General features: G+C 38.1%; 1 protein-coding gene across 1 annotated transcript in view; it reads right to left on the minus strand.

Annotated features, from left to right (window-relative positions):
* Positions 1–23748, minus strand: part of DOK5 (docking protein 5) — a 151370-nt gene that overhangs the window by 40466 nt on the left and 87156 nt on the right. The window contains exons 3-5 of the mRNA XM_012761184.2: positions 8982–9096; positions 8770–8889; positions 5775–5964 (exon numbers count right to left, since the gene is read on the minus strand). Coding sequence (XP_012616638.1) covers positions 5775–5964; positions 8770–8889; positions 8982–9096 — 425 coding nt within the window. The remainder of the gene's footprint in view (positions 1–5774; positions 5965–8769; positions 8890–8981; positions 9097–23748) is intronic.

Genomic DNA, 23748 nt, shown 5'->3' on the forward strand with positions numbered 1-23748 from the left:
TACATTAAGGTGACAAGGTGCATTGATGAGTGCCTAATTTTGCCTTAAAGGCCAGGAGAAAGTCATTCTTACTTTTAGGGATTTCACGTGCTAAAATCACAGACACCCAGAGGTGGATAGGACCTGGCTAAACTTCTTACAGTGGTGGGTGGCCTTATCTCGTTTGTCGTCACACCCTCACCTGAGCACGGTGTCTGCTAGATGACAGGCATGAGATAATGAAACATCTGTTAATATGATTATTAAAGAAGTCACTCTTTGGAGTAGAAAAAGGAACTCTCTTCTGATTTCATACATGCCTCTACTACTGGAACATTTATAATAAGTATATCTTACATTTATAATTAAAATTCTTTTTAGATAAATGCTAACAAAGAACAAATGGTCAAATAAATGACATAATTGTAGTTTCTGTTTTCTTGCAAAAGAGGAGAATATCCATTCTCCTGAGCAAGCCTGCGTATGAGATTCAGCACATTTGTATTTGAATCGCTCTGTTCAATGTAGTAGGAAGAACTGAGTATACTATTGTTCATTTGCTTTCAATCCTTTAACAAGAATATGTATATGCTCTATAAAACAATTCAGAAATTAGGAATTACTAAGTAGCTTAGAATCAAGAAGATAGAATATTCAGAGATTTCAGACATGCAAATAGACGAATAGAGACTACTCAAAAGATATCAGAACAATTGTCTTTTTATCTGTAAACTCGCCAATTAAAGGAGAAAACAATTTTATTCTCCCATGAAAATTATTGCACCAATTAGACTGTCTTTAGGGTGAAATATGCAGCATACAAATTATTTATTTTCCAAAACTGTTCAGATGCCTTTACAGCCAAAAAAAGAAAGAAAAAAAGAAAAAAAAAACTTTTTCACAAACTTGTGCACTCTGTAGAAGGAAAAGTATCTGTATATGCAATTTGGATATTCACATATTTTTGTCATACCTAAAAATTTCTCTTAAAACAGTGTCAAAAGAATGAGAAAGACTCTCTTTGGCTGATAAAAAAAAAAGGCACTCATATGCAGTAATTATTTAGTACGTTCTGCCAAATGTCACCTGAGCTGCTCTCACCAGGTGCAAAACCCAGGGTATTAATTTAAATCAGTCGGGAGGAAAGGCGGAGTCTGACATTGAAGCTGCTAACTCAGCAGCCAGCTGTACAATGAACAGGGAAACTTCCTGGACACCTGCCACCTTTCTTTAAACACTAACATTTCAACATGGCTCCATGGGGGATGTTGCTGCAGTAGGAACTTCGTGTCAATTGGATCATCCCATAAAAAATCATCCCCTGCAGTCTGATGCGCGTCAGTGAGGCCTCAGGGCTTTGGAGTGGAAAGAAACAAATAGAAGATGAAAAAAACCTCAAGCAAAATACGCAATGTGTCTCTCTGCCCCCCAAATAAACTAACTGTTCGTTATCTCCTGGGGCAATTAATTGTGCAATTGTGCCTTATTAAAAATTTTATATTTCAATTCTGAATTTCTGCAAAAAAAAAAAAAAAGCAGAGAAATGTGGTCAGAATGCCTTATAGGGAGGGAGAAGAGATGAAAACAGTGTGTGGAAGCCCCTGAGGACCTATGATCCTCGCACTGCTCTCAGGAGAGATGATAAATCCTGGTTGTATGTGCCCACACTCTAAATTAAAAGATCAAATAAGGGAGTCTCAAATTAAAATCAAAATAAGAACACGTATTCACTAGGGCACCGCTCAGGAGGCACATTCAAATTATGAAACTACCAATATCTTTGCAAGACCGTGGCTTACTGATGGACGCCTTTCTCATACTGGAAAGGGGCAATATTCTGGCAAAATCATCCAAAATAGTTTTAGCAAGCTTTGGTTATGTAAATATGCTTTCTCCTCATTAGCACTGCAGAAGGTAATTAAGAACTAGGCTAAACTCCAGAAGAAGGTAAACCTTCTTAGAAATCTACAGAGTTTGGAAGTAATGATCTGAGTGTGAGTCCTGAATTTACTGGCCTCATGACTTTGGACCTCACGACTTGGCCCAAGCTTTTTTTTATTTTTTTGAGTCTCACTTTGTTGCCCAGGTTAGAGTGATTGCTGTGGCATCAGCCTAGCTCACAACAGCCTCAAACTCCTGAGCTCAAGCAATCCTCCTGCCTCAGCCTCCCGAGTAGCTGAAACTACAGGAATGCGCCAACACGCCCGGCTAATTTTTTCTATATATATTAGTTGGCCAATTAATTTCTTTCTATTTATAGTAGAGACGGGGTCTCGCTCTTGCTCAGGCTGGTTTTAAACTCCTGACTTTGAGCAATCTGCCCACTTCGGCCTCCCAGAGTGCTAGGATTACAGGCGTGAGCCACTGCGCCTGGCCTGTCCGAGTTTTAAAGATAGGCAGGATGAAACAGGTGCCACTGAGAGGAGTAACACTCAGTCCTGGCTCTGAGAGAGGCTGACTGTAGGCAGCACTTTGCCCAGGGCCTTTGGGAGGAGGATTCCCCGTGTGCTAGCAGCTGTTGTTAAACGTTGCAGGTGCATGTTGGATATGTGAAAACTCTTTGCCTGGAAAGACTTCACTCCTGCTCACTTCTTGATGCGAGAGAAGGAGGAAATTACATTAGTTAATATAAAACTGCCTTGTTTTGAATACATCCAAAAATAGCCAAGGTGAAAATTATCTTCACTAATGGAGCCAGGCAGACATGAAACCTTCACACTTGGGGAAACATGAATGATCTTATTATCCTGAGCATCTTGATGCTAACTATAAAAATTCATCTTTATTTGGGTTTCAGGCAAAATATAAAATAGCAATATTAACTTGCATTTAACACTGTCTGTATCCTGCAAGCCCAAGTCCTGTTCCAAAGAATACCAAAGATACGATTTGGGAGAAGCTATAGTACCTCCTTCTGGGTCATCTACATGCATTCTTCTTTTATCTGCAACAGCCCTGTAAGGAATTTATTACTCAGATCACCTTACAGGGGAAGTTAGGCACTTTGTCCAAGATCAACAGCTAGTAAAGAACACAGATTAGAACCCAGGCTCTCCGGAGACTCCTGAATCAGTGCTCCCCATACTACATACGCTGTTCAAGAAATGAGTAAGATCCTAAGAACACAATTCCTAAACTTTCCCCTCTGACCAATCTCAAGTTTGCGCCGGCCTCATAAAGCATGCCCACTGAATAAAATGTGATTCAAAATCAATAAATATTATATGTCCTTACAACATTGGAGTCAAAACACTGTGTATACTGTGTTGTAGGTATTATAAGCATCTGACTGCTGGAGCTCTTGGACAAAATATGCAAAAGGACAGACCATCAAGAGGCCACCTAAGTCATGGGATAAAATATTTTTATTTTCTAAGTCAGCATTTTATAGCTTTTGGTCAAAGACTATTGAAATAATTTTGGAATTTATGTCTCTAATATATCCACACTTTTCATCCACAATTTCTTTTGTCTTAGCAACTTCATTATCTCCCAACATCCACACCTGTTCTCTCTATGCTACTATTCACAACGCAGTCAGACTGACCTTTGCAAAATACGAACACAATTATATCACATACACACACCCCATACACACACAGAGACTCAATATACCTGCTTATAAATTGCTATGGTTTCCCATAGCACTTAGAAAAACTATCAATGTCTTTTAAATAATCACCTAGATCCTTCATAGTTCTGCTAGACTTCAATATGAATAAATTAACCTTTTGCATGCTATGAGTAGTAGTCATTTCATACTCAGAAAATTAATAAGAAGATTTCAAAACCAAAGTTTCAGATAGTCATGAGACACTACAAAAGTTTACTAAGGTGTTAGTCCTCAAACACTGCCATAAAAAGCCACATTCTTTTCCTATTTACTATTTCCCATAAACAGTCAATCAAAAAGCAATTTTAAAATATTAATAGTTGAGTAAGTACTTCCCCAAAAAAGGCCCAAAATGTCCTGACTGATGCAGAATTCTCCTCCACACCAATATGAAATACATCATTTATAGTCATAGAAAAGTCTATTTCTATTATAAAACATTTCCTATATTTAAATTTCACTGGTTACAATTAGTACATAAATAATTTCTGAGACCCAGAGGGAGAAATACACTGACCTTACCAAAACAATTCTTAATTTTCTATAGGAATTTTCCCATAAGGACAATAAATAAGTACTTCTGACAAAAGAATAACATTGCTCTAAACATTAAAGTGTTATATTTTGTGATGGCCTTTGCAGTCTTGGGAGATTCACCAACTTGTTTCTAGGTACTTGAAAATAAAGTAGACCCAAGGAAAAGTATATGGGAAGAAGGAATTTTAAAACTTTCTAGGATAGGCCGGGCGCGGTGGCTCACGCCTGTAATCCTAGCTCTCTGGGAGGCCGAGGCGGGCGGATTGCTCAAGGTCAGGAGTTCAAAACCAGCCTGAGCGAGACCCCGTCTCTACCATAAAAATAGAAAGAATTTAATTGGCCAACTAATATATATAATATAAAAATCAGCCGGGCATGGTGGCTCGTGCCTGTAGTCCCAGCTACTCGGGAGGCTGAGGCAGGAGGATTGCTTGAGCCCAGGAGTCTGAGGTTGCTGTGAGCTAGGCTGACGCCACGGCACTCACTCTAGCCTAGGCAAGAAAGCGAGACTCTGTCTCAAAAAAAAAAAAAAAAAAAAAAAAATTTCTAGGATAAAAATCTTCCTAGGATTTGATAGTTGTAAAAACATCAAATTGATCATATTTCTCAAAAGCAAATTTGAAATAATGGGACTTTGTTTCAAATGCAATGAACAGATTAATGTGAGGGTAGCATTACTGTCATCTATTCACATGAATTAAGATCTCAGGTGTTTAGAACTTCTGTTTTTACCCTACTTATATTAAGTGTCATATTTTTGTCAGGAGTAACTATCCACTTTTATATATAATTTTTTTTTAATGTCACAAGTTGATTGTTTTTAACTTGAATGTTACATCATGCCATATACAGAAGGACTTGTATTTCTTAAAATGTAGTCATTTAAAATTCTAAAGTATAAAATTTACCTGCAGTGTTTCAAAAAGGAGCCTAAATTCTGGGGCAGGAGGAATGAGTGACAAAGAAAATGAGGCACTGAATAGAGGAATCTCTTGGTAGGTGGCGATCAACCCAGTTACTGGCACTGTCTTCTCTATCTCAGATCAACTTCTAAAAGGAAAAATGAAAAGCCCTAAAAGTGCACACTGGCTATCACATAAGCCAGTTTTAGAATTCACCTGTAAAATTTTTAGAATTCACCTCTTCCAGGATTGGTGGCAACCATTACACTCTGAGCAAAATAAATGGAACTCAATAAACTGCAGCTTGAAAAAGAGCCAACAGCCCCTCTTATTGATAATCTGCTACGGTTAGCTCAGATAAGGAAACATCCACTAAATAGCAATATGCAAGTTTTTCAAAAACCAAGAAGCTGGCCTCTGTTCGGCCGGACCCACTGAATGGTATATTTTTAAAATACTTCTACCTAGTTCAGTTTCCGTTGGTGGTATGGAATCAACCTGCGTAATGAAAATTCATATCGTATTTGTGAGACATTAGAATCCTCCACAGGGAAAAGCCATATTGAATACGTGCATACTTTACAATACCTTTCACATTACATGATCCCGATTCTATGAATTTCCTGAAGTATACTTCAGGTTGGATCTCATACGTAAACCTAGGCCTCAAATGATAGGAGCCTGAAAAAAATAAAAATCTGGAAAAAAAAAAAGTAAAAGTCATTAAAAGCCATTAAACTCACCTCCCTGCCTCAAATGTGAACCACGTGGTATCACGTCCATACCGCCGCAGGGCGCTTAGCGGCCAAGAGATGAGTTTGACTCTGGGATTCTGGATGTCCCAAAGACAGATACACTCATATGTAATCTGCAAGGCACATTCGCCATGTACATCTAAGTTAGGAGATGGCATCAAATACACATTGAATCTCTCTGGGAGAAAAACAAAAGGTTAGTCTAAAATCCCCAGGAACAAATCATCAAAGACATCGTAGGAACATAGAGGCATTTTAAAACAATTCAAGCTCACATTCTAGGTTTTGGTTGAACATTCAGAAGGATAAAGCTTTTCTCATAAGTTAACAGTCCCCCCCAAATGATTTTTTAAATGCAGGCCCTATTAAATAACATAGTAATGATACGGCTTGGCTGTCAACATGCACTAAACACTATTTACAGGAGCAAAAATCATTTTTAGAATTTCTACATTTGCATAATAAAAAGTCTGTATGCCAATAAAAGACTAAAGCAATGAAATCATTAAAAGCAATTTTTTTCCTGCCAAGCACACATTAACTACATCCACACTTGTGTTCACAAAGATACAGGTGCAAAGTAATTGTCTCATGGTTTAATGATACTAAAATTGTATTGACCAACTTATAATTTCTATAACTAAATGAATAAAACTGTATCTCAAATTATTTAAATAAAAGACCACACTAATACTATGCACTTAACTGACCAACAATTTGGGAAAATGCCAATGGATGTATTGGAACTAGTTTTAACAAGAGACTTTATTCAAATACTGGAAAAAATATTCATTTCCTTATTTGGATGATTGTTAAAATATAACCAAGATTACTCTAAATAACCTAGTTAGCTGATTACTGCAATCAAATTCCCATCCCCATAGATACAGTCATTGTATTTCCATTACATTTCTGGAAAATTCATTAGGAAGTTATAGAGGCAAAATCTTGAAGTGAAATATGAACAAAAACATTACTATAGCAAACACATTTCCACATAACCATCACTATGGTAGATTGCCTACATCTGACAAAATAGTGCATTACTAACAATTTTTTATTAGTGGTATTCTAATTGTTTTATAGTAAGGTAATTATTAGAAGTTTGATAGTAAATTTACTAGCAAATTTACTATCAAAATTTAGTAAATTCAGCAAATTTAGTAAACAGCAATGCAAAGATTGTGTTCACGAAATGTATTCATGCACCTACTATTCAAATTTTCTAAATCATTTCGAACTCCCAATAACCAAATATTTGTTGATTTCTAGTAACTATTATTTTTAAAACATATTCTAATGCAGTAAATTTCCCCCTTCAGAGTTCTGAAGTAAGAAAAATTGTCTTCATTAAGTAAAAAGTAAGAAAGATTATTACCAATTTATTTATTTAGAAGTTCTACCTCACTCAAGAATATCAAGAGCAATAGTGATAGAAGTGATCATTTTAATTATAGTTACTTAAAGTCATACAAATTAATAAGGTACTATTGAGATAGCTATTGTAATAATCCCTAGTAGTTAAATACCAGAGTTGTTCTGATTTCCATTTGACAGAAGAGGAAACTGAGGCACAGAAACCTGGCATGGGAAAGGCAACTCCTGGTCACAGTCAATTCTTAAGTTTGGTTTGTAGTTCTGCCAGGATACTGCTTCACAAATATAAATTTTTGAAAAATAAGTGCTGATCTGAGCACTCTAGATTAAAAAAAAATTAAAAATAATTAAAACCCATCATGTTTTCTTCTCTACAGATGGCTCCCCGGGTGCCCTCTCTGCTCAGGGGCATCCTGATTTAGTGAACCAGAGAAGGAGGAGCCTGGGATTGGTTGTACGACCCTCGCGAATGACTTAACCTCTCTGTAGCTCAACCTCCCACCCTACAAGGAGGCTCTTATGAATTAGCCAGTAATTCTAGGTCTTGGTCAATAACACTTCTGTGGAAATGGATCATGGTAGATATGGTACATCCAATAATAGTCACAGACTGTAAATGTGTCATGAAGACATAGCTCCAGTTGGGAGGAAGAGCACTTTTGACTAAGAACAGAGTGTGTGTTTATGGAAAGGGTCAGTACATTTCCATTTCTGCCATGTTTGTAATCGAGCCAGGTGACCCGCAGCCCCTTCAGTGTGCCATGTCCTCGTAGATCAAGGCAGCCGGCTAGAGCAGAACGCTATGGTCCAATCGACCCTGTTCCTAGGCTCAGGTATTTGGAGACCATGAAAATGATTCTTCACGTCCAGGCTTGTCCTATAAACCAACATTGATTTTTGCTGAAGTGTTCATGATATTTTGGTCATTATTATTTTAAATGATTTATTCCCAGGTTGAGTGTTGAGCTCAGGATTGGTTCAAGTGTTTCAGTTAAAAAAAAAAAAAAAAAACCACATAGATTTGTAGGTGGGTTTAAACTTCACGAAGCATGAAGTTTAAATTCTATTAAAAGCACTAGAAAGCTTTCAGTAACATTTTAAGTGAAAAAGGCAACACACACAAAAAAACCCCATTACACTTTAAAATCTGTACGTTGTCAATATAGGCTCAAGGATATTGTCTGGAATCGAACACTAGCTATCAACTGGAGCTAAAGCAAGGTCTTTACCTCCTCTATGCCTTAGTTTCCTCATCTGTAAAATGGGCAGTAACAATACCTACGCCATAATGCTTCTGTTGAGTATTAAATAATCTAATAGGGTTAAAGCATCTTCTGCCAAAATGGCACACAGCAGTTTCCCTGAAATTTCTAACTGATATTATTCGTGTAAATAAATTCATATTATGAATTAAAAAAAAAATAAGAAAAAAGTACACTGACATGTTAACACAGGTTGTGGGTTAGATCAAAGATTATTTTTACTTCTTTATACATTTTTATAACTCAACAATTTTACATAATGAAGATTCCTTTTGTTCTCTTATATGGAGAAAAAAAAAATCCCATTTTTAAAGAGAGGGAAGGAGAGAATTTTCTCTACATACCACTCTGTTCTCTCTCAACCCCAGTAGCCAGCAAGTCCGGCTCTCCGAGGCTGATGTCGTTGATCCGCGTCCCTACACACTCCATCTGGAGTACTTTGCACCACTCATCGGCCTCAAGATCTGTGGAAAGGCCCAGAAGATTAAGCTGTACGCCCGGCACGAGCTCCAAAGCTAAAAGCAAGCCCTGCCCCCACCCCCTGCCTCAGACAAACCTGATTCACAAGCAAAGGTCTTGGAGGTGTCGTCACTGAAATAAATCCCTATGGCGTGTTTCTTGGTGCTCTTTGGCAATCGAGCTACGTTCTTCACGTTGTTCAGTTCTGTAACCTGAAAAAGGAACAAGTGGAAGCTTGACCACACTGCCCGCGTGAATGTTTCCAATACACAACACCAAAGGTGAGTGAGGCACGGCACCTTTGAGATGAGCACAACTCCATCGAAGAGCATCCATGTATCCGAAAGCTGAGAAGCATTTAAGTGAATTTTGTGTTATCCTTAATATATACCAAGGATGGTTAACAGATTATCTTTCCTTACCAAATTGGAAACTTATTCCAGTTTTTCCTTTTTCTTCCTTTTTTTTTTTTTTATTCATCCTCTAAAAGACTCCACCTAATCAACAGTTCTCATGTCTATTTCCATCACTGTGGACAGCTTCCTTGCTCAGTCGACTGCAAAAGCCTCCAAATACTCCAGCCCTTCAGAGCACTCCCAGGGTAAGGATCTTAAACACACTGACCCCGAGGAAGAGGAGGGAAGGGGGGTCCAATCCAGAACTAGACTAGCGCACTCAGTCAGAGATGGCATGTCAGGACTATCAAAACTGCCCCCAACTCAAGGCCCAAGTCACATATTCCAACACAGAGAGTCCGCAATGAATCCGGTTTCCCAAGTATTTTCCCGCTCTCTCCGACTTACTCTTAGCTTCTCAGTGGTTACGGGGCCTCTGTGTTCCAGTCTGAGCACACTGCACAGTTCCACCTACCTCCCATCAGTAGGGAAATTGGCAACCCTAATCACTTTCTCTCTCCCATAATCCCTTGACATCTTGGCTTAACACTTTTCTAAACTCCTCCCTCCCACAAAGGGTGTTGGCTGATTGTGTTTCCACAACAGTCATCCTTGATTCAGTTACGTGCTGATCTCTGCTGCACAGGAGGGGTGAGATATTCAGGTCTCTCCTGGGAGAAGGCTTAGGTGCCTTCAGGGTGAGTATTTATAAGATAAATAAGCCTTTCACAATGACAAATTTAACCTCCCCTTAATATATCTCTTTTGTGCGGTTATACAAAAGAATCTGCCCACCATCAATCTTTGCCTGCTAGGATGCTGCACCATTCTTCCCATCTATTACTCTAAATTCAATAAATGCCTGGCTCAGGAAGTAGGTGGGAAGAGAAATAAATACCCTCCATGCACCCACTAACCTGATTATTTCATTTCCCTGCTTCTTGACCCCTATCGGCCCTTTTCGTAGGATGAATGCAAATTTCTTGGCATGAAATGTCACACCAGTGCTCCTCCAAATCTGCCCAAATCAATCTTGTCAGTGACTCAGCACCACGTATCTTACTCTCCAACCACACCAAGTCCCTCAGAGTTCACCAGATGCAGCTGTTGATCTTGTTCATTTATTTATTTTTGCACACCACCCCCAATACAAGACTCTGTCATCTTTCCACAACCACATATTGATCTCTCTACTTCCATTTTAATCCCCACTGATTCACTGTGCACAAGACAGATGATTTTTATAAAACATAAGTCTGATTCCAACATTTCTATGAATTAAAATAGGAACCTTCAATGATTTCCCACTGCACTTGGTACAAAAGTCCAAATCCTTAGAATGACCACCAAGACCCTCTGTGGTCTTCATCGTGCTATCTCATCAGTGTCCTTTCTGTTACTTTCCCCCTGTGATCCACGTCCCAGCCACAATGGACTTCATTCAGTTCCCAGAAGGGACCAAGATTCTCCTGGTACAGAGGCTTCCCTACTCTCTCCCCACTTCACTTTCACTCCCACACATCTTAGCTTAAATTTCAGTTACCCACAGAGTCCCTACTGGACACCTCTCACCCCGCCGTCAAACCAGTCTCCAGGCTGTGAACCATCCAATGGCATCCTACTTCTTCCCTATGGGATATTAGTTTAGTGCACGGGCCTGCCTCAAGAGTAAAAGGTCCATAGGGCAGGGATAACCTATATATTTTTTTGAGCACTGTCATGTTCCCTGAGTCAAACACAGAGCCTGTCACACAGCAGGAACTCAACAAAGATATGTGAACTAAACAAACAAGAGACAAAGTCGCCCATGAATTTACTCGCACGGTGCTTCCTCAAGGCAAATGTCTCTCTCTCTCTTTCCTGCCTCTTTTCTCCAGGGAAATTTCACCTTTCCTTCCTGGCCCACTTCCTCTGCAAAACTTGCCATGACCTTAGTATCAATTAATTATCCCTTTCTCTATGTTCCCATATGTGCTGCCTGAAGCCCTACTTTATTATCTGTTGTTGAACTTGATCCGTTTCTCGCTCCAACTCACAGCTAGACTTGGGTCACCTAGCAGTGACTTACGGATGGATGAAATCAATAAAGCACAACCATAACAAGGCCAAGCATACCGAGCCCCCACCAAATGCCACTCCCTGTGCTTAGAATTTTTATATGGATCTTCATAAAACCCCTATGAAATAGACATTATTATCATCAGCAATTTTTCAGCTGGGAAAACTGAGGCTTAGAAAGATTGAAGTCCCACAACCAAGTTCACAGCCAAAAAATGGCGGAACCAAATTCCAATGAAGCAAATTAACCCCAAAGCCTGTTCTTTTGACCCATCTAAAATACTAATGACTGATGCTAAAAACTTTCCATCACAGGCTCTTCAGCCCCTGAAAATCACCTCCCACTTGAAGATCTCTTTCTTTTCAACGTGGGCATAAGTTGGGGTGGCAGCAGGTACACACGTGTGCCAGCTGTACCCTGACCCTCTACCGAGACACGCCATGAGTAGTCCACCCCCGCCTGACACGCAGCAATGACTTTGAAATATGTCACTTTATTACATATCCATTAAGGGCACAGAAGAAGAGAGTCACTTTAAACAGTCAGGAAACGTAGGGGGAATTGTGTGAGTCAGAACACAATTACCCACTTTGGAAATTGGTTTAGGAAATGAGTGGTGCGACACCCTCGTTCAGGGGAGGCAAATGACTATTCACAGAGCAGTCAGGGCCATGACTGTATGCGTCAAAGGACCGCTGGGTTTAAAGCAACAACTCAGGAAAATCAGCAATATCAATCAACCCTATCAAAAAGTGGGCAAAGGATATGAACAGAAACTTTCCAAAAAAAAGACAGAATAAAGGCCAACAAACATATGAAAAAATGCTCAACATCTCTAATCATCAGGGAAATGCAAATCAAAACCACAACAAGATATCACTTATCTCCAGTGAGAATGGCCTTTATTAACAAGTCCCAAAACAATAAATGCTGGCGTGGATGCAGAGAGATAGGAACACTCCTACATTGCTGGTGGGACTGCAAACTAGTGCAACCTCTGTGGAAAGCAATATGGAGATACCTTAAAGTGATACAAGTAGATCTACCATTTGATCCAGCAATCTCATTACTGGACATCTACCCAAAAGAACAAAAGACACTCTATAAAAATGACACCTGCACTCGAATGTTTATAGCAGCATAATTCACAATTGCAAAGACGTGGAAACAACCCAAGTGCCCATCAATACATGAGTGGATTGTGGTATATGTATACCATGGAGTACTATTCAGCTATAAGAAACAACGGTGATATAGCAACTCTTGTATTTTTCTGGATAGAGGAACTATTCTACTAAGTGAAGTGTCCCAAGAATAGAAAAATAAGCATCACATGTACTCACCAGCAAACTGATATTAACTGATCAATACCTAAGTGGACATATACGAATTACATTTTATCGGGTATCAGGCAGGTGGGAGGGGGGAGAAGGGGATGGGTATATACATACATAATGAGTGTGATGTGTATCATCTAGAGGATGGACACATTTGAAGCTCTGACTCTGGAGAGGAAGGGGAGAAAGGCAATACATGTAACCTAAACATTTGTACCCCCATAATATGCTGAAATTAAAAAAAATAAAGAAAAAAAAAAAAGCAACAGTCTCTGTCCCTACTCGGAACTACTCCTTGATGAGCATGCACATGCATACAACACACACATGCATGTACACGCACACACATACATGCACACACACGCATCTTATAGAATGGCAAACTATACTAATTCATAACAGAACCTTCCCCAATATACGAATACATGCTAAAGTAGTAGTTATGACAAATAACCTTTGCAGAGATCTTTATATGTCACATGAAACTTTGACAAGATATATTTCCACTATCATTTCATTTGGAAATGAGAAAACCAAGGAAGGACATAATATTCCTTTTACAAAGAAATAATTTGCCCCAGAAGAATCACTTTTGAGAAAGCAAACATGAGTTTTGAGAAGGTCTGGAACCCTCATCTAATATCAATGCTATTCGAAATGGGGGCTACATAAGTGTAACTGATCATCAAAAAGGACCACATGGGACCCTCACTACCTCAGAGAGGATGTGCAGTCAGGACTGTGGGCAACTCTTTCAGTTTAAATTTCTTGCTTTTGCCTTGTAACATCTCAGTTCAGCCAGAAGTTTTCTCCTTCTAGTTTCAAAACGGTTTAGGGTAAGTTTTCCCTGAGCCTCTGGAGATAGAGATTTTATTCTTCTTTTACAGCACAAAATAAAAAAACACACGCTGAACTCTACAAGAATTATGTTTTTTCACATTATTTTGGTTCTCTATTAAAGCAGATGGATCTCCATTGTATGTCTTTCTGTATAAATTCACAAGTAAAATAATTTCTTCAAGGTGTGACAGTATTCAGGGAGAGAACCACTGAAGCCCAAGTGTAGTAGAACCGCAGTCCCTCTCCAAAAATCTTTCTTGCATCCACTCATTCATCAATTTTTAACTTTTTTTACTATTTATTTACTCATTAATTCATTCATTTATTTTAGTATTTACTCTGTACCAAGTACTGTTCTATTCATTGGAGATCAGAAGTTGAATGATGGACAAATTTCTTGCCCTCCTAGAGCTTACAGAAAAGAAAGAAAGAAACTTACTACCAGGTAGGAATAAGGACGTGAGGAAAAACAAAGCTGTACAGAATGATTTGGTGTAGGTATAAATTAAGCTATTGTTTTAAGACAGGTGGGGTGGGGTGTAATTCCAGGTAACTGAGCTCAGTGTAACTTTGCTAAGGAATGTTGTATAAGGAGCCAAAGAAGCTCTCTCTGAAGAGAGCTTTTGAGCAGAGGCTCATAAGATCTAAAGGAGGGAACCACATGGACATCTGGGCATTCCAGACTCAGGAATAATGGTAAGTGCAAAGGCCCTGAGGCGGCAACTAACTTGTATGGCAAGGACTACGTTTGCTTATAGGTTTTAGCATTTGCCTTCTGCCCTTGATATCTGCATTCGAGAGTAAACCAGCCCTGCAGCTCCCCTACACTGACCAGGCCACCTTCCTCACACAGCTTGCAAAACTGATAGACCTAAGGAGATCAACATCTCTAAGACGTTTTCCAGTTCTTTTGGTCAATCCAGTCAAAACTCATTTAGTTACTTTCTTTTCTGTCTTTTGTTTTTAACTGAAAATGCAATACTTGCATGTAGCAGAAAAATGTAATAATGCAAAGAGACAAACAATACAAAGTCTGCCCATACCTATAATCCTTCTCACCATATATACATACAAGAATGTGTAAGTGTGCACTCAGGCATATATAAACACACTATTTTTTACAGAGGTAGGAAAAAACACACACTCTATAGTGATTCAATGAAACTCTTTCTGTTTTAAGTGTAAACTTAACATTTTATATTTCTATTCCAAAATTTTAATTTGATGCCAATTGAAGTAGAGTGTGCTGTATGGATTTAGCTAGTCATGCTCTGAACCAGTGAGTGCAGCCCTCTTAGATTAACATATCAACCCCTATGTATGAGTCAAGCCGTCGTTTTGTTAAGATGGATGAGGAGTAATTCCAGGTAATGAGTTCTGAGGCAGCATTCCAATCCCAGGAGCACAATTCCCTTGTTCTGGTCCTTCTACGGCATCTGCACCCCTGTATTTCTATTAATATCCTGGCTTTCCCCATGCATGTCCTTGTCTTTAAGTCACAGCATCCCGATTTCCTGCTGTCATGGTTCCTTTCCCCATTACGTGCACGGCTGGGGCTGCTGTCGCTCAAGTTCTCCCCAAGGGGATCAGACTCTTTCCCAGGAGTTTGGATGGGAGGAAAAGTAAGCTGATCCACTCGAGCAGGGCTGCCCTGAAGAGACACTTGGCTGCCACCAGTTGAATCCTCAAAGGAGTAAAAGCCCTTCCCAAGCCTGATACCGGACGATCCTCCATAGCCTCTGAGCAAATTCCTTCTCTGCACAAGTTAGTCAGCCTCAGTTTCTGCAGACTGTAACTACAGATACGTCACATCTTCCCAGAAGATTCACTGATGGAAAATCACTGCCTTCTTTTATAGAATCCCCATCCCTTTCCCTGTTCCTAAGTAGAATGACTAGCCCCAATAACCTAGTGAGAAATAAGGTTACTTTACACCAATCTTTATTTTCCATCCAATCTCTTCTACTCTGAAATCATGTTTTTTTATGACAGTCTTTGCTAATATGATGCCACTTAAATCTGGTTAATACCATCCTTTAATGTACATACATTACCTGATTTACTGTTCATTACAACTCAGGTCTGATTAATCTCATTAGATACGGAACATAAGTTTAGAAGCGTGTACACATACACTGCACTCTCCAACTGAGATGATTTTAGGTGGTTCATAGACACGATATTTCACAGGGTGAAAAAGTGTATTCCCTTTTCCAGTCTATCAAATTTTGTTTATATCAAAGGGTAATTCTCTAGCACTTATAAAACTGCTTCTCAAAAAGATCCAGAAGGTATTTTAAGACTGCTGCCAAGGGTCCTACTAGCAAGACGGCAGAATAGAAAGCCCTGTACCCTTCTTCCCCCTGATGGAGACACCAACTCACCAGAAACACACAGTCTAATTTCCTTCATGAGAAGCTAAGAAAACTAGTCAAGAGGCTCATGCGCCCCAGGCAAGTGCAGAAACCAGCTGCATTGAAGTTGGAAGGAAAATGTGTGGCCCTTACTGGCTATAGTCTTCCCCCAGCTCAGTGCAGTGTAATCAGGAGAAAACTCAGCTCCTGGCTTCTCTCTGGGGGAAAGAAAAGACTGAAACATGCATTCAGCCCTCAGACTTTTACAGGAGATGCTGGAGGGCTTGGTTTCTGTCTTGCCTGACTGTCAACACTTACAAGAAAGGGGGGCCAGTTTGGGGCCCCTGAGAACAAAAGCAATAAGCTGAACTAGTACACAACTTACTTGTCATTGTCCTTCTTCTTGGGTCAGCAGTATGATTGAGAAAACAGAGTAACTGAACAACACAGAAGACCAATTGGACCTAACAGATTTTTGTAGAACATGCCGGCCAACACCAGAATACACATTCTTCTAAAGCGTACATGAAATACTCTCCAGGATAGATCATGTATTAAATCACAAAATGAGTGGCGACAAGTTTAAGAAGACTGAAATCATACCAAGTATTTTCTCCAATCACAACTGAACAAAACTAGAAATCAATAACAGAAAAAAAAAAAAAACTGAAAACTTCACTGTATGTGGAAATTAAGCAACACATTCTTGAACAACCAATAGCCCAAAGAAGAAATCAATAGTGAATATATGTTGAGATAAGTGAAAACAAAAACACAGCATACCAAAATTTATGGGATGTATCACTGGCAGTACTAAAAGGCAAGATTATAATGGTAAATGCTTACATTAAAAAAGAAGAGAGATCTCAATTAAACAGCTTACAGTTAGACCCCATGAATTAGAATAAGAATAAACTAAGCCTAAAGTAAGCAGAAGAAAATAAACAGTAAAAATTCCAGATCAGAACTAAGTGAATAGAGAACACAAAAGCAATATGAAAAAAATCAATGAAAACAAGAATTGATCTTTTCAAATGATCAATAAAATTGAGCTTTCAAAAAAATTAGCTAGACTAAGGAAAAAAACTGAAAATTCAAATAAAATAAGAAATAAAATGAGATGCTATAGCTGATACCACAGAAATAAAAGGGATTATGAGACTACTTTGAATAATTATACACCAAAAAAGCCAACAAACTGGATGACCTAGAAGAAAGAGATCCACAGATTCAATGCAATCCCTATTTGCTTTTTTACAGAAATAGAAAAAACAATGCTCAAATTCATAAGGAGCTACAAAGAACCCTAATAGACAAAACAGTCTTGACAAAGATGAACAAAGCTGGAGGGCTCACACTTCATGACTTCAAAATATACTACAAAGCTACAGTAACCCAAATAATGTAGTAGTGGCACACAGACCAAATATTAATAACATGATATTAGCATATAGACAGACCCACGGAACAGAATAGGGAGCCTAGAAATAAAATGATATTAATACAATCAAATGATCTTCAACAAAGGTGCCAAGACTACACAATGGGGCAATGACAATCTTTTCAACAAATGGTGTTGGAAAAACCAGATATCTACATGAAAAATAATCAACTTGTACCCTTAATTATGCCACAAACAAAAATCAACCCAAAATGGATTAAAGGCTTGAACATAAGACCTAAAACTATAGAACTCCTAGAAGAAAACATAGCAAAAATCTTTATGACATTGGTCTTGACAGTGCTTTCTCAGACATGACACCAAAAGCATAGGCAACAAAAGAAAAAATAGACGAGTAGAATTACATCAAACTAAAAAGCTTCTGCACAGCAAATGTAACAATCCACAGAGTGAAAAGTCAACCTACAGCACAGGAAAAAATATCTGCAAATCATATACCTGATAAGCGGTTAATATCAAAATTATATAAGCAACACACATCGCTCAATAGCAAAAACCATAATAAAAATAAATAAGCTAATTTAAAACTAGGCAAAGGACTTGAATAGGCATTTTTCCACAATAGACATACAATGACCAATATATAAAAAAATTCTCAACATCACTAGTTATCATGGAAAGGCAAATCAAAACCACAATGAAACGTCAACTCACAGTTGTTAGGGTGGCCATTATTAAAAAAACAAACAAATAAAAACAAATAAAAAACACCTAAAAGATAAATACTGGCTAAGATGTGGAAAAGTTGGAACCTTTTGCACTCTTGTGGGAATGTAAAAAGGTACAGCCACTATAGAAAACAGTGTGGAGGTTCCTCAATTAAAAATAGAACTACCATATGATTCATTGATCCCACTTCTGGGTTTTTATCAGAACAATTGAAAATAGGATCTTGAAGAGATATCTGCACCTCCATGTTCATTGCATCATTATTCACAATAGCTAAAAGGGGGGAAACAACATAACTGCCCATCAATAGATAAATGAATAAAGAAAATGTGGGATACACTATGCAATGGAATATTATTCAGCCCTAAAAAAGAAGGCAATCCTCTTATATGCTATGACAAAGATGAACCTTGAAGACATTATGCTAAGTGAAATAAGCTAGTCATGGAAGGCCAAATCCTGTGTGATTCCACTTATACGGGGTTATCTAAGGTAGCCAAATCCCCAGAAGGAGAAAGTAGAATGGTGGTTTCCAGGGGCTGGGGGAAGGGAGAAATGAGGAGCTGTTCACTGGATATACAAGTCCAGTTATACAAGATGAAAAGTTCTAGAGATCTGCTGTATATCAATTTACGTATAATTAACAATACTGGACTATACACTTAAAAGTTTATTAAGGGCCAGGCGCGGGTGGCTCACACCTATAATCCTAGCACTCTGGGAGGCTGAGGCAGGAGGATCACTCGAGATCAGGAGTTCAAGACCAGCCTGAGCAAGAGGGAGACCCTGTCTCTACTAAAAATAGAAAGAAATTATCTGGACAACTAAATATATATATAGAAAAAATTAGCCGGGCATGGTGGCATATGCCTGTATTCCCAGCTACCTGGGAGGCTAAGGAAAGGATCGCTTGAGCCCAGGAGTTTGAGGTTGCTGTGAGCTAGGCTGATGCCACAGCACGGTAGCCCAGGCAACAGAGCGAGAGTTTGTCTCAAAAAAAAAAAAGTTTATTAAGAGAGTAGATCTCATGTTATGTGGTTTTGTTTTTGTTTTTGTTTTTTTTTACTACACACACACACACACACACACACAAACACAACACACACACCTACAATACCACACACACAAAGACTACTGGCAGGTAGTAAAAAGTACCCAGAATATAAAAACATTATATTCTTTTCATTGTATGTCTTTTTTAAATTAAGTTCTGTTCATGACAAGGGATACTGGTTTTCTATTAATGATAATAATAAAGTTTTCTCTTATAGTGAATTTATTTAAACAGAAAAAAAAAACCAAGCTTATTTAAAGCAAAATATTAAGTAAATAAAAGTAAATGTGATTCTGATTATGACATAAATAACGAACAAATGATAAATGACTAAAAATTAGAAAAACACCATTAATCAAATACTATTGTTTGTGAAATTGGCTTTCTTTTAATTTAATTTCCCACTAAGTCAACAGTCCAGGGGATTACTGATAAAGTCATATAATCACCCAGAACAAGTCTCATTTGCTTAGCAGAGGCATGACAATAGATTTCAACTGAAACTTCCTAAAGATTTGGTTCCCACTTGATATCTCAAAGGCCACACATGTTAATAGGGCCATTTGTTTCCTTTTATTATTATTATTTTTTTATTTCAGCATATTACTGGGGTACAAAGGTTTAGGTTATGTATATTGCCCTTGTCCCACCCGAGTCAGAGCTTCAAGCATGTCCATCCCCCAGAAGGTGCACACCACACCCATTAGGTGTGAGTATACCCATCCCCTCCTCCCCCACATCTGCCCGACACTTGATGAATGTTATTACTATATATGCACTTAAGTGCTTCATTGCCCCTTCCACAACTGAATTTCCCAAGTGAGAAAGACAATAAACCATTTTAAGCCCCATGACCAAAACCCAAAATATTTCTGAGAATTATGATTTAAAGCGCAAAATAACTGTTGCAAACAGAAGGCTAAAGTGAAAGCCAGTCATAAATTTTCATTACTAACAGAAAAAGTTGTGAGAGTAGAAAAGAAGCAGAAGTCAAATTTTGTGATTAAACTGGTATGTAAATAGAATTTAAATATTTTTAGTTAACCTCTCATATGATCTCCCTGCTAAAACAATAGCAGACCAAGTTAGAAAATCAAAACCTGTCTATTCTTTCAATTTAATCAATTCTTTCAATTTCTCAACTTTTTTTTTCTTTTTCCAGGATATATTTGAGCTTACTGGTTTCAGAGATCTTTCTCTTGAAATGGAGCTAAAATCTGTAGCTAACGAAGAAGACCAGAAATGTCTATATGGCTTACTGAAAATGTCAATATTAAGACCTTTGAAATACTTGATTTTCTCCAAAAATTGGGTATTTAATTTCAAAATCCCAGCTTAGCATCATATTTAATTTGATTTTGGACGCCCTGAGGCCATTTCTTGCAGAAATTATCATGGAGTAACTAAGAATTCACAGAACATAGTGGCTCCTTGAAAACTCAGTTGGCAAAAGATAATGAACTCTCAGTAGGAAGTTTCCTTATGCATAGAGTGTACTTCCCAGTGTGGAGGTTGGAAAGATTAGGTAAAGATAAAGCTTGGCAGAAAGCTTCTCTCTCTCAGATTTGGAATTACATAAACGAAACCAAAGGCAAATGCTGCAGCTCACAGCAACCTTCATTTTCTGTCAAGATTGAATTATTTATTCACAATCATTCATTTTCTCCTAGCCCTTGCAACTCTTTCCTTTTACTTTGGACTTGGCAACTTGCTTTGGCCAACAGAGTGTAAGCTGATATGCCATGTTCAAGAAGAACGTGCTCCCTCTCTCCTTGAACTTCAGTTGCACCATGAGAACAACATTCCCTCCTCGCCTTCTTCCTGGATCTCTGAACCAACAGGTGAATCTCAGCTGAGTCAAACTAGTCCAGCTGCATTCTGTGCGCCCCAACCGATCCAGACCTCATGTAACAAGGACAACAGATAAAGATGTGTTGCTGTAAGCTGTTAAGATTTTGCAATTATTGTCACGGCAGATGTTGGCTAATACACCCTCTGTCTGATTTCCTTTTGGCCAAGAATGTTCATAGAGTTTCCTCTCAAATCTGACTGTGTAACAATATTGCCTGCTGTATGAAGAAAACCAGATTTCCTAGCCAAATACACAAAAATCAGGGAACTCTACAAGAACATTGGATATTGGTTTTATTTTAGCAGTTCAATCACTTGTTGTTGTTTTGTTTTTTTTTTTTTTTTAGTTTTTCAAAAGGACTCTAACATGGTGTCCCATAACATATCATAGAAGCAAAACTAGTCTAATGAAATGAAGAAATGAATCCCACCCTAATTCTCTTCCCAATAGCTATAAATCCACTTCTCAAGAAGGAAGCCCACTCACTTCAACAGACCAGTGAATGATTACAATGTGAAAACAAATTCTCTGGATGATATAATGTCCTTGATACTATTATTAAGCCTGTATTACACGATCAGTAAAGTGAAAATCAAAGAAGAAAATTAATTATGATTGCACACATAGCAAGGAAGTGTGGAGCCACACTCAAACCTGGGACTTCTGGCTTCCAAATGGGTATTTTTCCCCTAATATTACTCTTCACAGCATGTGCTCCTTAAAAAGCAACAGTAATGAATGAATGAATGAATGGCTGAGCAAATAAATAAACAAATAAAACTCAAGATGCCAATTGTTTTGGAGACAAATACATTAAAAGATATTTCTGCAAATTGTAAACTACATGTTTGCAATTACTCTCTTTACATATAAATGCAACACTTGAAAGTGGAAAAATGGGAACACAAATCTTAATTTCTAAGTAAAAGTTAAGTATTTGTCAATTCAAAAGAAGGCAGTCTGAACTAAACTCATCTTTCCTACTTGAACTGTGCATGTCCTCAGCACTGTTGACATTTTGGTTGTGGGGACCATCCTGTGCATTATTGTACTATGTTTGGCTGCAACCCTGGCCTCCGCACACTAGATGCCAGTAGCACCATCTCAGTTTGGACAACCAAAAAGATCTTCAGACATTATCCAATGTCTCAGTAGGTGGAATGGCACAGGATGGTCCCCACAACCAAAATGTCAACAGTGCTGAGGACATGCACAGTACAAGTAGGCAATGAGCGAGGTGTTGCATCATGCCACTACAAGAAGTGCCATTCAAGTGAAATCTCTGGGAATGGTGCCTCCTACAGGGGAGCTCTGTGCACTAGACGTGGCCATCCACATTGACCCCAGCCCTGGGAGGTCCGAAGCAGGACCTGAGAACAGGAGATGAGGTCTGGAGAGCCCAGCAGGCATCCTGGAAAAAAGTGATTAAGACTTTTGCTTAGATTAGAATGGGGAGGAACATAAAGGCAGGGAGCAATCTGCTACTTAATTACTTATGTAGTTCCTGGGTTCTAGTTTTTTGAGTACCAAATACACAAAGTACTATGATTCCATCAAAAAAAGAGAAATACTCAACACTCTCCTAAATTTCTGATAAATCTATAAGTATGCCATCTAATTAGGAATTCCCCAAAATGAGCTGCCAAATTAATTTGTCTGTCTAAAGCCATACTCCAGATGTCTTATTCATCATAAATGATAGTATTCACTGAAATACATGTTTAACAGCCGGCGATTAACAAAGTGGTCATACTTTAAACGTTTAATTTGCTATTGATATAGTTTTTTATTAACAACTTGGAAAACAATTGCAAATTACACAATTCAATTTTCCAAATCAATTATTTTGTAACTAGACAGGGAAACTGTTGAAATTTCTTTTGGTGTTTCAAGGGAAGATTAATACAATTAGATTTTTTTAAAAAGCACATTCCCTTAAGGAACTGGTATATTCCTGTCAGAATTATGCAATGAGTCTGCATTGTGTGGGAATATTAAGTATTTTTCTGGTGTGTGCAAAGTCAAAAGCCATTTAGGAAAACAAGGATTTGATTTCCAATTTTTCCCCTTCTTTTGCTGATGGTAATTTACAGATGATGATTTATTTATGTTTACCAAGTGAAAATGAGGCTTCTACCTAAAAGGCAATTTTCTGCCTTGCCTTTGTAGGCTGTATCCTAATTATTTTGTCCCTTGTGGGACTGAATGAATTAAGTGAGCAATTCACATTGTATATGCAAATTGCAAAGCTCTGCAGAAGCTTCAAATTACTTTATTCTTAAGAAAAAAAATAAAGCCATTATCCTACTGAAAATGAAAAGGCACAAGCCCCTTTAACTTTTGTAGGTTGTCTTTGAAAATAGAAATAATATGAAAGCCATCCATTTCTGAGTCCACAATGTTTCTGAAGTATTAAACAATAACTAATAATTATTTTTATTATTACATAATTATTATGTTTAAAATTCCATCCTAAGTGAAATATCTCAGAGTTGGAAAAACAAACACGACATGTACTCTCTAATAATTGGAAACTAATTGATGGGTACACATGGGCACAGAGAGATATAAAGGTCATTGGAACTCAAGAGGAGGGAGGGGAGATAAGGGGACGGACAGAAACCTACGTATGGGGTACAATGAACACTATTCAGGTGATGGGCACACTAAAAGCCCCAATTTAAGTATTAGAAAAGGTATCCATGTAACAAAAACATTTGTACTCCCTTAATACATTGAAATAAAAAAAATTTCAAAGTACTTATAATGCTCTAATAAATATTTCCATTAAAATTTCCAAAAGATTTTGTATAATATATTCCAAAACTTTGAACTTTTTCAT

Source organism: Microcebus murinus, chromosome 16, assembly GCF_040939455.1.
Source record: "Microcebus murinus isolate Inina chromosome 16, M.murinus_Inina_mat1.0, whole genome shotgun sequence".
In the NCBI taxonomy this organism is placed as follows: domain Eukaryota; kingdom Metazoa; phylum Chordata; class Mammalia; order Primates; family Cheirogaleidae; genus Microcebus; species Microcebus murinus.